The sequence below is a fragment of the Odontesthes bonariensis genome, chromosome 19 (assembly GCF_027942865.1).
Source record: "Odontesthes bonariensis isolate fOdoBon6 chromosome 19, fOdoBon6.hap1, whole genome shotgun sequence".
Taxonomy (NCBI): domain Eukaryota; kingdom Metazoa; phylum Chordata; class Actinopteri; order Atheriniformes; family Atherinopsidae; genus Odontesthes; species Odontesthes bonariensis.
The window spans coordinates 15,452,635-15,467,260 of NC_134524.1; the positions used below are offsets into that span (position 1 = coordinate 15,452,635).

At 39.0% G+C, this 14,626-nt stretch overlaps 1 protein-coding gene across 2 annotated transcripts in view; it reads right to left on the reverse strand.

Annotated features, from left to right (window-relative positions):
* Positions 1–1,553: 1,553 nt before the first annotated feature.
* Positions 1,554–14,626, reverse strand: part of slc8a4b (solute carrier family 8 member 4b) — a 115,917-nt gene continuing 102,844 nt past the window's right edge. For both annotated transcript variants that reach the window (XM_075451694.1, XM_075451693.1), the window contains one exon: positions 1,554–8,914. In XM_075451694.1, the coding sequence (XP_075307809.1) occupies positions 8,535–8,914 (380 nt within the window). In that variant the 3' untranslated portion in view covers positions 1,554–8,534. The remainder of the gene's footprint in view (positions 8,915–14,626) is intronic.

Sequence of the window (14,626 nt, forward strand, 5' to 3'; positions counted from 1 at the left end):
TTAACTTGTGCTGCGATGGAGGCTGAGAGAAATATAAATGTCCTTGCCAAAAGTACTAAAACCAAATGTGCTGACTGTGGTTATTACTTCATATCAACTTTGGAATACTTCATCAGCAAAGGGGATGTAGCTTAGTGGACCAAGTCAAGCTTTGCACATAGTAGGCCCTGGGTTCAATTTCTCCACTTCTCTGTGGGCAGAAGTCCAACACCGCCCTCTCTCTGTAGAGTTGATTTGGTCATTATCGTAAACTTCTTTTAAAGTTCCATGCCCATCTCATTTGTAAGTACTTTTATTTCAAGACTACAAGAATAGGTTTAGATGATTAAAGTTGAAAAACGACATTTTATTTTGTCTTAACTGTACACTGCTGAAGCTTTCATGTCCCCTTCTGTCTGAAATGCTTCAAATCCCTGCTGTCCTGAAAAGTCCATTCAGGTGACATCTGTTAAAATAAAGTTGGAGAGTAAATCAATTGCTCATTTTTTGTTTGAGCTATGCCAAACTGGCCACTTGACAGGACGTTCTGAAATGTGTTTCATTATGTAAACAGTTGAGGGAACAAAGATCTGGACTTCAAAGGACTCTGGAGTTTTTAAGCGTACCGATCTTGTAATTGCACGAAACCTCCTACTGTGATGTCTTCATTCTCTCAACTGTACATCATAGTATGTGTATTTTTTTAGCAATCGCTTTTGAAAACGTGATGCATCTTTTAAGGTTCCAGAAACACGACCTGAATGTCCAGACACCAACCACCTACCTTCCATCAACTGCAGCTCCAAAACTTGCAAAAAAAAAGTAGGAATAAAGGGAGAAAATAGTACAACAAGGTGAAATACAACAGAAATGAGCGACAGGGCATTTTGTACTGGTCATATTTATCTTGTTTGAGTTTGCCATCCTATATAAATGCAATTCCAGCCTGATGTGTTGTGGGTTGCATGTTGATAGTAGCACGAGATGGAACAAGATCAATGAATAATAATGAAATACCTTGAGCACATACAGTATTTTGCTCAGTTTCATAAAACCAATCAACGCATGGCACTTCTGAGCATTTTTAGGATTAATCATGGTTAAGAGATTAAACATTTTTCAGCATAATTGGCTCAAAAACTTAAGTGCTTCAAGAAGCTTCATCTGGAACATTCCTACACCGACCTAAACATTTTTGCAGACCAGTCAAAACTGCTGAAGTAGGGCTCAAAGAACACAACTGAGGTATTCACCCAGCCTCCAAACTCCCCAGATACCAATCTGATGGGATCTAAGGGAAGAAAGTCCATTCCACAGAGAGCACATTCCACAACCTACAGGGCAAATAAAAAAGTTTTTGTTGCTAAAGTCCTGAAACCCTCTCGGATGTTTTTTTTTGTCTCAGAGGTGGCAGATTTCAGAAATGGACCACAAACTGGAAACATTTATAGATCCTACTAAAAACAACACTAAACCAGGGGATGTGACAGATAATTTTCCCAGCCCTAACTGAGCTCAGGAGAAAACACACAGACGCAAGTTTTAACATTTTCCAGTAAAGTTTTATTTCACTGTTGAGGAAAAAAAAAGAGAAAATAAAAGTATGGTCTTTGTAAACATCTATATAATTTTTCATATCATGTCATTTTCAGCTTTTAAAAATACTTTAGTCTTTACTACGACACTTCCAACATCAACACTGTATTCAGAATGAGTTTAATTCATGCATCGACACACTCATGGACGGAATGACATGAATGAGCGCACGCGTCCACAATCACACACTCGATAAAAAGGACAACAGCACACTCATTGTTCGTTTTCATGTTAAGTTGGTGTTCTGCTCTCTGAGGGATTTCTTTTTGTTTCCTTTTCCAAAACCAAAAACAGCACAAAACAAATGCAACGAGAAGAAGAACAAGATAACATTAAAATGAATAAAAATACCATAAATTCATATCAAAAGCACTTTGTGAAATCATAAATAGGACTGCATGAGTATAAAGTGAAAACACATTATTTAGAGATACAGACATTTTAGAGATGCATTCCCATTCAGAACCTAGGCAGGGCACAAATTTACTAATGTTTGTTCTGTTTGAATTTGTTCAAAGTCATCTGTCCACTGCCTTTGGGAGCGTTTGTGTTTGGAAAGTACCAGAAAACGTGATCTGAAATCACATTATGCAGATCTACAGAGTTAATTTTTAAGGAAATAAGTCTGACATTATAAAATAAATCCCTGGTTATGAAATAACCCAAACCAAAAAAGTGACATTCAGCTCATTCATATGACATGTTTTGTCACTTCATCTCTTTTAAAATAAAAATAAAGTTGAGCAGGACAGTGGCAAGTTTATGATTGGTTGTCCACTCCTTTAGGGCTAAAGCAACAACCAATCAGTGAACAGAGTTCTGAATCAGTGGGCGCTTTCATTTTCCCATTTATTCTGTTGATGTAAAATGTTGCTATTATTACCTTTTTAATCACTAATAGTTCTCAATTTAAAAGGCTACATGTTGTGATTGTTTTTCTTCATTTATAAATATCTTCACATGGATTAGCTGCTGAGCGGTGTTGCATTTTTCAAGTAGAAACATGGAAACTGAAAATATATAAACTGTAAATATAAGCACCTACTTGCAGGAATAATGCCACCATCCAGGTTTACCTGAATACACATACTCTTACATCAACCTTAAATTTCAAGCTTAGATTAAATTCCTTGTGTGTTAAATTCCTAAACAGACACAAACATACATATACACATACAGAGTTACAGTTTAAGCAATTATATTTGCTGCGCACATTGCAGGGCTGCCACTTTTTCCAAAAGGTAAAAACAAATTTGTGACAAATTCCTGCTTGCAAGTTCTTCTAAGACTGAAATGCAATGAGCCGTGAATGTCACATAAGCATGTATGGCATCACAAGTTCCTTAAACCCCTCTCAAAACCACAGGCTCTGCTGACTCACTTGATGGCCAGATAACAAGTGACTCCACAGATTTACTACCATTGTAGAGTAAGTCCTTATTCACACCACAAGAGTTTAAGCCCAGTTTTCATTTCCCAGACAAATGTTGGGGGTCACAGACAAATTGCTTTGGACCTGAGGCAAATAGGGTGGTTCAAACAGCTGCCATCGATCACGGTGTGAGAAAGCTCCAAAGAAGTGATTTGTGAGGCTCGTAAACACGTCTTTGCCTCTGACTTTTGATATTCTGAATGAGTCAGCGGGGGAGGATTTGTGAGAGAGCTGTCAGCGAGGAGCTACAGTAAGTGAGAGTGCAAGAGATGGAGTAAGGTCACACAAGGTCAGGGGTAAACCCAGAAAGGGTAAATGAGGAAACATAGAACAAAACGACAGAGAGAATGATGAAAAAAACGGGGTTCAAATCCTGACCTACCTGCATACAAGGTACTACCTCCAGTGCACTACCTGCCTAGCAGTAAGTAAGTTGGATAAAATGCATAAACATAAACAAGAGGGAAGGCATGGTGAAAAATCTGGTATAAATGCCTGTTGAAAATCAGCCATGTACTATGATATGACTTTAAAAGTCCTGAACACAAGAGAAACATGACGATCTGATGGCGCTGAAAATCTTGTTCTGAACAAGGCTTAAGACAGCTGCTTTGCTGAATGTTGACAGCTTTCTCTTTCTTTGTTACTATAGGATTTACAGTGCAAAATCAAAAGATAACATAGATAGATAACATAGCTGTAAAAGTCTCGCCACACATTGCTGCATTGCTACATGAGCATGTAAATGTTTGATAATGTTAATTTAGTCCACTCGTGCTTACAAGGAGGAAGTAGGTGCTAATGGGTCACATTCTGCTGATTTATTTTATATTAAAAAAAATTTAACTTTGAACAAGTTTAAAAAAAACACGCAATTCTACGAATGATGACCCCCAGCATATTCATTCAACAAAGCTGCTACCAGACCGCCCTCTGCTGGATCACAAAGCAAACTACCTCTAACGTTCTGGTACGTCTGTCTGTACAGCCTATAGTCTGAAGCACTTGCTGACCATCATTATTCAATGCGAACACGATTCCAACGTAAGACGTTTCCCCATGTTTGAGCAGACTTTGAAGAAAAAGTGACAGCCCATTTATACAGATTCGAGTTTGAGACCAACCAACCAACTCATGTTTTCCAAAATCCTCTCACTTCTCTACAATGCTCTCATTTGGAAATAGTTCATGCTTAGGGTAAGACAAATAGATATGGTTAGAGGCCACACACTTTACTAGTCTGGGGGTGCTTTTTCTATAATGTCTGACAATTTATGCCAATGGACAGTGACAATACAATGTTTTGGAGAGGTGGACACGTTTACTGGTGAGACTGGTTCCTTTCCATTTATTAATGAGTTTCAGTTGTGAGTGTCCTTTTAATGTCAGTTTACATGTGCACTGCGTATGTATGCACGTAAGCATGCCTGCATTCAGTCATGAGCCAATCAGGAGATGAAGAGTCAGCGACCTCAGTGTAAGACAGTTACTGACAAACTCACACACACACACACCTATTTTTTAGCCAATTGCCAGCATCTATTCTCAGACTTGATCGACAGCCAGATCTAATATAATTTAACAGGTACACACACACACACACACACACACACACACACACACACACACACACACGTAATCCAATTTTCAGGTATTTTCACCATGGGTCAGGTTGGCATTCAAATTCATTAATCTAACATATGGGACTACGCCAGGGACGCACAGGGCAAGCCCTTGTAAAGAGATTACAACACCAAACCACACACGCAAAAGGCAGAAAAACACATGAAGACGTACACAAAATATAAACACATGCAAAGGAGAGGCACAAGTAAAAACAAAAACATGCATGGATGTGTAACAGGTTGAGCATCTGCCGAGTGAGAAAAACTGACAAGATACTCGTCGTGTTCCACAAGAGGAAGGGCAAACACACAAAGAGAGACATATTCAAAGAGTATGACACACACAGAAAATGTCTCACATACACCAGCAGGAGTCAAGAAGACAACAGCAAGCAGATAAATGGTCGCTAAGCAACAGGCAAAAGACTAAAAATATGGTTGTATTTCTTCACTCACTTCCAGACCATGCACACGCGCACACAGGAACACACACACTCTGAGCTGTCTTCCAGCAAAGCTTATCAGCCTTTAAAAAGCCTACATTTCTAAATCAGTCTCAGTATTCTTCTGTTCCTGTGGCGTCAGCAGCACAGCACTATTATCTTGCCCAGCCCACACATGCTGTAACTGGCTACGGAAGCTTAAGTCATTGAGAAAAAGAGTTTGGCCCGACAGATGTCCCGGCATCTCAGCATGCCAGGAGCCGTGCCAACCAGCGAGTCATGTCAATATCAGCAATGAAAAAGATACAGACAAGACCAAAGACACAGAGGTAATGAAAGGATAAGCGGAGATAATTGGGAGATACTGATTCAAACACCATGTCTGTAAGCATTCAGACCTGTTGCTAGAACTGAAGTCATGTCTTTTGTAGCAGGGAACAACATCAGTCTGACATTAATACTTAGACAGGGTACTTATTTTGCTGTGTTTCGGTCACATTATTGCTACTATTTGAAGCAGAAAGGGAAATACGAATTTTAAAAAAAAGTAGCATGGGTTGGATTGCTAATCAGTTTAACTTAACAAATTCATGGCTCACTTGGGATTTTTTGGCCAAACATTTCAGATGAGAGGGCAGAGTTGGCCTTTGTTTTTTCAAGCCTGTGAACACCTACCACGTAGAAGCCTCCTAAATCCTTACAAGCTCCGGGGTGGCTCTAATGAGGCGGTTCCTCTGAGCATGCTGTCATGTCTAATATCTAGACAGCAATGCTAAACATTTTCACCAGTGACATATCGCTTTGAAATGGAGCAGAAGCAACATGGCAGATGGCCAAACTCTTTCTATCAATGAACGTGCCTGGCTGGAAAACAGCTGTTTGAGAAATCACTGCAGCCTCAACGGTTGATAGAATGCAAAGTGATGTCAAATTAGAGGAAACGGGTTATACATCCTGACATTTTTAGTCCGACAAAGCAGTACCCCTGACCTTGGTGAGACTACATCAGAAGCTTCACCAGATCTAGTCATGGATGAGCTATTTTTTTAGAAAGGCTGCATTTGCACGGGGACTACAGCAGGGTGTAATTTAGTCTGTATTTAATGAAGTGGATGGTGAGCAGATAGATAATTGTTTTTAGTTCCATTTCCAAAAGCTAAACTATAGTTCTCTCTCTCTGAAGGGTTTTTCTTGCATTCAGTATGGTGTGGAGTTTTTCTTGTGATATTAACAACGGAAATGCAATTAATAATAATGGACCCTGACAAACCATATGCCGTCCCTTCTGTCCAACTTCAGTGTAGCTTGTGGGCATGACCTGGGTAACTATTAACACAGCATAACGTAAATCTTGGCTTTGATACTTTCTCTGACAGACATGGATGAAATAACACTTTATTAAATAAATGTAGCGTAAAATGATCCTTTTCATTTTTTCTCATTTTCGTACGTTCACTTTGACACACTCACACATCATGCCTGAGTCAACACATTTTTTTCACAAAAACAAACCAAACAGCACAGATTTAGCCATCAAATATATCAAATCATTAGTGTGAACACTTTCGGTTTTACTAACAACAGCTGCCAGCTCACGGGGGTTGTCAAATGCCTGCAAAATAAAAGTACACATTTAAAATGAATGGTTAGTGATCTGTGACAATGTTATCCCATCAAATCTTTGGAGAACAAAGACTGTTCTTTCCTAGCAGAAAAAAACACGTCCCAGATGATGCATTAAAAGTCACATGATATCTCAGAGCTGCCGAACATTTCTCTCAAAATTTGCAGCTGCGGCCGATATTATTCAAATGTCACCTTTTTCTCTTTGTTTCAAAGCAAAAAGGGCATTTGGATCTTTCTTGCCTCCTTTCAGTTTTCCTTACAAAGAAATAAATGACATATAAGGGTATTCTCACATACATCAATAAAAGTTTTTCATAATATCATGTACAATTAGAAACACTGGGTATGGTCGTAGTTTTGATTTGTCAACAACACTGCAGTTGCTTTCACAGTCATCATCACAATCCTTCATCCTAACAGGTCCTTCTTGAGTTGTGTTCTTTTTTTGTCACCTGGCCTTACATAAGTCCCTTTCAGGCTCTGGTTGCACATGTGTGTAAACAGTTCACCTTGTCACACGCGGCTTCGGAACTGAAAGAAAGTCCTCTGTTTAACAAGCTCGTTGGCTCTACACTACTTTTGTCTCCATCACACACTCGAGATTTCTTTTCTTTTCAAGTTGTATCTATTCTGATCACATCTTACTGTATTTATACATCTTTTGTTGTTGTTTTTACAATTGCACCGTAACAACATCAACACGTGACGCCATTGAAAAGTGTAGAAAATAAGTGCGGGGTGGGGTCAGCTTTTAGGTAGAGATACGTGGGATTGGCTCAATTAAAAAGAAGGTTTGGTGGTGGTGACCACAGAGGTTCATTATTACTATTTGAAGACTATTCCTACAGGACACATAAAAATATGGGGAGTTAAGAGTAGAGTGTATAGTCTGTGGAGTGTTTGTAGGGGAGAGTATTCAATGTGTGTATGTGTAGTGTAAGATGGATGGATTATTTTGCACAGTGTATCCTGGAATAAAACAAAAAAAGGACAAAAAAGGTCATCTCACCTGCATCTGGTTGCAGGATCACCTGAGGGCTCCTATAAATATGTGTATGTCTGTGTATGGGTACATTTAGGGAAAGAGGCATTAAAATTCATAAGTCACAGACAGTTTTAGATAGAGTTCAAAGGTTACGAAAGGAGGATCCACTGTTCCTATGACAACCAAGACAGGGTCAAGACACAGAAGGTGTGAGGAGGGGGTGTAGAAAATTTTGTAGCTCTATCTTCTCTGACTTCTATTCTCATCTTTTCTTCTTCTACTAAAGTCATGACCTTTCTAAAGACTTTTTCTTCTCTCTGGTTTTTTTGCTGCTTGCTTCTTTTATGCTCATCTCTCACATTTATCCTTCCTCTCAGCTTTGATTCTCCCAACAAGGACTGGCTGATCATTTCTGTGCTGCTGGTTTGGCAGGATACTGGAACAATTTCAGCCTTTTATTAACTACCAGACTGTGTTGCCTATTGTTGGTGATGCAAGTCCCATTTAAAGACTGTAGTGTGTTTTTTAAATAATACTCTATGCTCTGTAATTCGTAGTTTTTAAATTTTGTGTATCCCAAAAGTTTTCCAGTCACTGGAGAGTTGAGGGTCTGCGTGGTTAAAAGAGCTGCATTTGCAGACAAGAATAATTATTCTGGACATCATTAGGGAATTATATAGCCCCAAGAGGATGTACACTAATTTTTTTTCAGGATAGAAACTAAGGGTTAAAATAAATTTTAGACAAAGTAGAGAAATTCATCCATATCAATCCAGATCTCCTCTCTTTCTAACCTGCCCCCGATCCCCTTCATGTTGGCAGTGGGTCTCTCTCCCTCTGCTCTCCATTTAAAAAAATGGTAAATGGCAGTAGGCCTCCATAGAAGCCAGAAAGATGTAAATCAGCCACATGGAGATGAACAGCATCGATGTTATCAACTTGCAAGTCCGTGGGCCACCCAGTTCGCCGCCGGCCACTGACGCCCGCCGCCGGTACAGCAGTGTGAGCACACACATCACAGCCAGGATGGTGAAAAGGGTGACGGAGAAGGCCAGATTTCCCGGGTCCACCTTGAAAGGCTTGCCCTTGGAGCGCCAGACAACAGCGGCAATGGTCCACGCCACTCCAATGCCCAGGAAGACATTGACAGCATTTGAGCCGGTGACGTTACCAATGGAGGCGTCGGCATACTGGTCCTGGATGGCTGCGACCTTGCTGGCAAATGTGTCTGATGAGACAGAGAAAGATTTTACAGCTTAATTGCAAAATGTTTATTTTTTTAAGCTATAGCTAACTTCAGTGGTTGTTCTTTTAATTTAATAATTTAAAAGCAGACACAGTGCTGAAAAAATAATCAATGCGCTATTTAATGACAGAAAAAATTCTTTGCAGTTCATAAAGAGGATTAGAAAAAAAAAAAACACATTTTGCCAGTGAACACAGAGGCAAAGACCAGCCTTTTTAGAATCAGGCATCTTTTTTTTGCAGAAGAACCTCTTACCAGCTGTGAAGCATGGTAGTGGAAGTGTTGTGGTTTGAGGTTGTGTCGCTGCTAAAAGGACTGTACAGCACTGAATGAGCAATGAATTCAACATCATATCAGATGAAGTGTAGGAATATAATAAGAGGTCATCTGTCCAAAAATAAGTAGAACAGCAAGTTCAGGCCCAGGCAACACACTTATGTTTGGTGAGGTTTGAAATTAAGTACCAGCAAGAAAACGTCCAGACATCTTGCAACTGAATCAACAGAGTATGGAAAAAAGGGGAATTAATTTTACCAGGCTGAGACTGGTAGCCAGGTACGCAAAAAAAAGAAAAGAATTTGCTTGTGGTGCCTCTCAAAGAGGATCAGATTTTTGCTTTAGGAGTTCCATGAGATGTACTTTTACTTTCACGTAGCTATAAATGTGTTTACATTTCTGAGGCTACCAGTTAAGCAGGTCTGCACTCTGGGGCCATAGTAGGAAATGAGAGAACCATTTAGGATAAGACAGACAACTGTTAGTCATGTGCCTTTGTAGGCTGACTCTACAGCTCAACACACAAAAAAGAGGGTATAATCGCAGATTAATAGCCGTGGAGTTTTTCCTGGCAAATCCATTCTCATCTATTCCTTTAAATTCCGTAAATGATCTCTGTTAGATGGAGGTGTGTGTATATACCTCTATTTCAAAGGTGGGTTTACATTTTTTTCTGTAAGGAACTTAAATTGTATTTTTAGATTTATTATCTGCAAACATGGACAAACACGAGTCATGCTGATAATCAATAGTTTTATATTGGCATCAGTATGTGCAAAATTGATGTAATACCGTAATTGGTATAGCATGTACAAGCAAGCTTTCTGGTGTTGCATACTTGAACAGAAATGGGATCAAAAGCAGAGTTGGCAGGGCTGGCAGGGAACACCAGGGAAACAGCTGCCAGTTACTGTATGCCTATGTCAGCTTATTTCTATTTTTAGTCAGGCCGCTGAGATGAGTTTCAATTCTCATGTGTGTATCAGTGTGATTTGGTGAAAGTCATATCCTAACATGAAAACTATCCTCCAAAATATCCAAGAGGGCGGATTAATTGTCATATTTTAGTTGAAAGGGTGTTTTTTTTTTTTACACACATGTAGGTGAAACTGAGTATTTGATTTTGAGCCATGACACTTCTCATCATCAACCCCCAAATGCACATGGTACACACAAACAGACTGGCATAACACAAGAGGATCATCCACAAAGAAAACATCCCTCTGCATCATATCTATTACCAGCATTTTCTTATTAATCTTTCTTTCTGTTTTCATTGTTTCTCTGTTTAGAAGATGTGCAGTCTGACAAAAATAAACGGTTATGTCATCTCTTAAACTAGTCTTTGTTGAATGAAGAAATATCTCACAAATAAAGGCTGCAACTTAAGGCACAGCAAGAAAAAAAAAAAAAAAAAAAAAAAAAAAAAAAAAAAAAAAAAAAATCACTGAAATGTGGTCCTGCAAATTCCTTAAACTATTCGTAGGCTTCAGTTTACAAAACAGTTGGGAAGCTGCCTACATTGCAAAAGAAAACCGTGTGCAATGATTTATCTATTCCGGAATAAAAGGAGTTTAAAGATGAAATTTGAACTGTTATGCTAAAATATTGTTATAGCTGTGATATCTGATATGTGGCTGTAATTGATTGTTTTGATGTCAAACAGCTGAAGATGCTTTGGACATTCAAAAATGCTGTCAAGCAGCTAAATGGATCTGTTGATTTTTCTTGTTGCTCTATTTGAGGTTCACAAGAAAGTCCTTCATGCATTTTGTATGCCACAGTCTTAATCTGAGAAGTAAATAGCATTCAAAGATTTCAGATAAATGAAGATGAATGGAAAAACTAGAATTTGCTTTGAAATGTGGTGTTTGAATGTGAAGATTCTTCACTTAAGCACAGTTCACACAGCATCATGTCATCTGTGAGTTTTTGTCATGTTTTTAGTTCCTGTTTAGTTTTTAGTTTTGCCATGTTTTAGGTTTCTCACATGTCTTAGTTTTCAAGTCCAGGTATAGCTTTTAGTTTTTCCATGTTCCCCATAGTTTCTGTTGCCCTGCCATCACCTTCACTCACAACACCTGTGTTTTTCCACTCATTCACCAATCACTTCCTCAGTATTTAGTTTCCAGGTTTCCCATGCACCAGTGCCAGATCCTCACCGTCCCTCATGATAGTCACCGTTATTCTAGTCAAGTTTTTCCATGTCAGGTTTGTCCTTTTGTTTTCATAGTCATAGTCAAGTTTTGGTTTTTTGTAGTTTTTAGTTTTGGCATTCCGGCTCAGCTGCGCCTTTTGTTGAATTTTTGGAATAAATCAAGTTTTGTTTTGGGAATATCTGCATCCGTGTCCTATCTCCACGCCACGCATAACCACACCCAACGTGGCACATCCTTTCAAACCTGATTTTGAAGTTTTAGATGTATTCCGGAGGTTATCAACAAAAGACCCAGGTGAACTGGCATACGATTGGCAGACACCGAATGCTATGAGTGACGACTTTAAAGAAGGAATTCAAGATATGCGCCGCTGTGTCCCAGCCTCAGATTAAATGTTTGGCATGCTATATATTTCAAAGAACTCAGCAATAAGGAGCTGTTGATGGAGTGGTTGACAAGGATGTAGAGTCGAGCTAACGTGATGGGGTAAGTAAAAACGATAGTGGGAAACCTGGGAGAAGAATAAAACAAGAGAGAAAAAATACAGTCTGCTAGGACTGGCAGTCTGGCAGACCACTGTAATACACCAAAGAGTAAAGCCAGACTACAATTAGCAACAGCCTGCCAATGTTAGGTTGGTGAGCTGATTTTGTGAATTGAATATGACTTGTCCAGCTTGCAGAGGATGAGATATGAATTTTCCAGGGACAATGATTGCCTTGCCATTTCTTTTGAATTGCCTAACCTGCACGAATGGCTTTTGTGTTTGCTTGTTTGCTTGGCTTTTTCCCCCTTTGAATTGATTGCATTTGATTTTGCCTGCATGTGGATATTTTTTTACTCTTATAACAAAGGTTTACAAAATATAAACCTCACTAGATTAAAGTAAAAAGCAAGGTTCTTAAGCATTTTTGAAAAAACACCATTTCAGTTTGAATCTTGTGAAATCAAGAAATGATGGCTGTTTTGGCTTCCCATACATCACTTCCCTTTTCACTTCTATTTTTTGCTGGGAGACTAGCCAGACGTGTAGGGGGTGAAGTCTTGTGAAACATCTTGTAGTCACTTAGTGTGAGCCCACTATGACTGTGAAACTCCCCATCGGATGATAAACATGTTGTGGATTGTGCACTATACAGCAATCCAATGACACTGACAGTCATGTGGTCTGAACTTGGCTTTTGATTGCTGCCATCCTAAGTACCAATATAACAGATCCCAGTCATCTGAAAATATCTTTTGCATGCGGATAGCATTTAAAGCTGTTTAAGGCGTAATAACGACCTGTACTAAACAGTAAGAGACTAAAAGGAGCACGACATTAAACTCAAAATCAAAGAAAACAATCCTCAGTCGATGTCTCATTACAGATTTCACATTACAGAGATGAACTGCACTGGCGAGTGAGCCGGTGAAACTTCAAACTACCCTGAGGATGGATCTCTGATCTCTACAAGACTTGTTCGCCGTCAACACAAATATTACTCACCACTTAGAATTTAAATGGATCAGATGGTTAAAGATTAGCTCAGTAAACCTCATGCAGCTTTTTGATCTCTGATCTGCATTCGTCCCCTAATTGCTTGAATAGGCAAATTCCCAGTAAATTGGGCTGATAATCCTTGAGTGTGTCTCAGATGTAATGATGCAGAATTGCTTTTATAATTTAAGAGGATGGCATAAAGGGGAGGGGAGGGACTGGGGAAAAAAAGAGAGGAGATGAGTGTTTCTAACAAGAAGATTACAATCACACACACATCCACACCTCAGGGCAGTGAACACCTCCCAGGGGAAGTTAGAATCACCTGCTAGACATTTTCACCCCCCCACAACACCTGGACTCCACAGCACACACAGGTCAGGATGATGGATGAATCAATAACAAAAACACAAAATTCAATAAAAGGAGTAAAGAAGGAAAGAGTAAGCTAACACAATGTCAAAATAATAAATTGACTGGGATGGAGCAAGAGAGCAAGCCTAACAGGTACGCAAGGTGACATATGGAGACGTGAAGGAGGACCAGAAATGTGAATGAAAATGTAAGACAGAAAAAAAACAAGATTCACATCAAATCAAACACAAAGAAAAATTAGCAACTAAATATTTTGTGAGAGAAGAAACATGTTCATTGTAGATAATAAATCCATGTTTACAACTTCCAGTCCCAAAAAACAAAACAGAACAGGAATTGTTTCAAATATTACTTTCCAGAGACCTCACTGCAAGTCATCAAAGTTATCACCTGGAAGAGTAGCACAGCAGCTATTTCTATAAATCATTTGAGGGAACAACAACAAACTTCCTATCGAGAGGAATGAGGTAGGGAATTGAATTAAGGCCTGAGGACGATGCGTCCCCTCCGGGTGGGAACAAGCTCTGGCTGAAGGTTGCTACGGAGCTTTTTTTACAACCTAAATTTGATTTCCAGCCTGCATATATGGTAGCTGCGACTAAAACAAGATGGAACAGACAGGTTTACCCCTGTTTTCATTTGTTCATTTGCTTGGTCTGTCACAGCTGAACTTTAGGAGAAATATGCAGCTCATTTTGGGTCTACTGAAACAAAATGAAAATAGTGTCATTTCAGGACTGAGGCAAAATGAGTAATGAGTTTGATAGGACTCCCATCTCACAAACAGGGTATAAAACCACAATGAGTGACAAAAAATATCTGTATTTGAACTTTGTCTGTGGCAATCGACTGGATTATCTGATTTTCAGCAACCCTGTTCATACTGTGTATCCACAAATTAAGATGCCAATTGAATCCTACAAAATACCAGAATATTCAAACAATATTACTAATTAAAAGAAAGAATAATTGTATCTTAATTCCACCTTTAAGGACAAAAAAGGGAAGATGGGTGCAAAAGAATAGTGTAAATATAGCACAGAGTTTCAGTAGACGGGGAATTATTGATCATAACACCATAAGGTCATATGGTTTCTTTACCTGGAAGAAATGTGTGTGTAATGGAAGAGACCCACGTTAATATAAATTTGGTCTGAAATGATGACACATGGATGAGTACACTTGGAAGTAGCATTCTATTTATGTTCAGAGTAGCAACAGAAAGAGATACTCAATTTATAGACGATCAAGATCAGGAGGTAAAAAGACCTAACTGTTCTTTAACTAACTCAAAACTACTTTATGTGGGACCATATTACTTCTTTATAGCTTACTTGCTTACATTCTAGTGGATCTAGATTATGAAAACAGAAACAGCTGTTCCTGTTTGCATTGCACAAACAC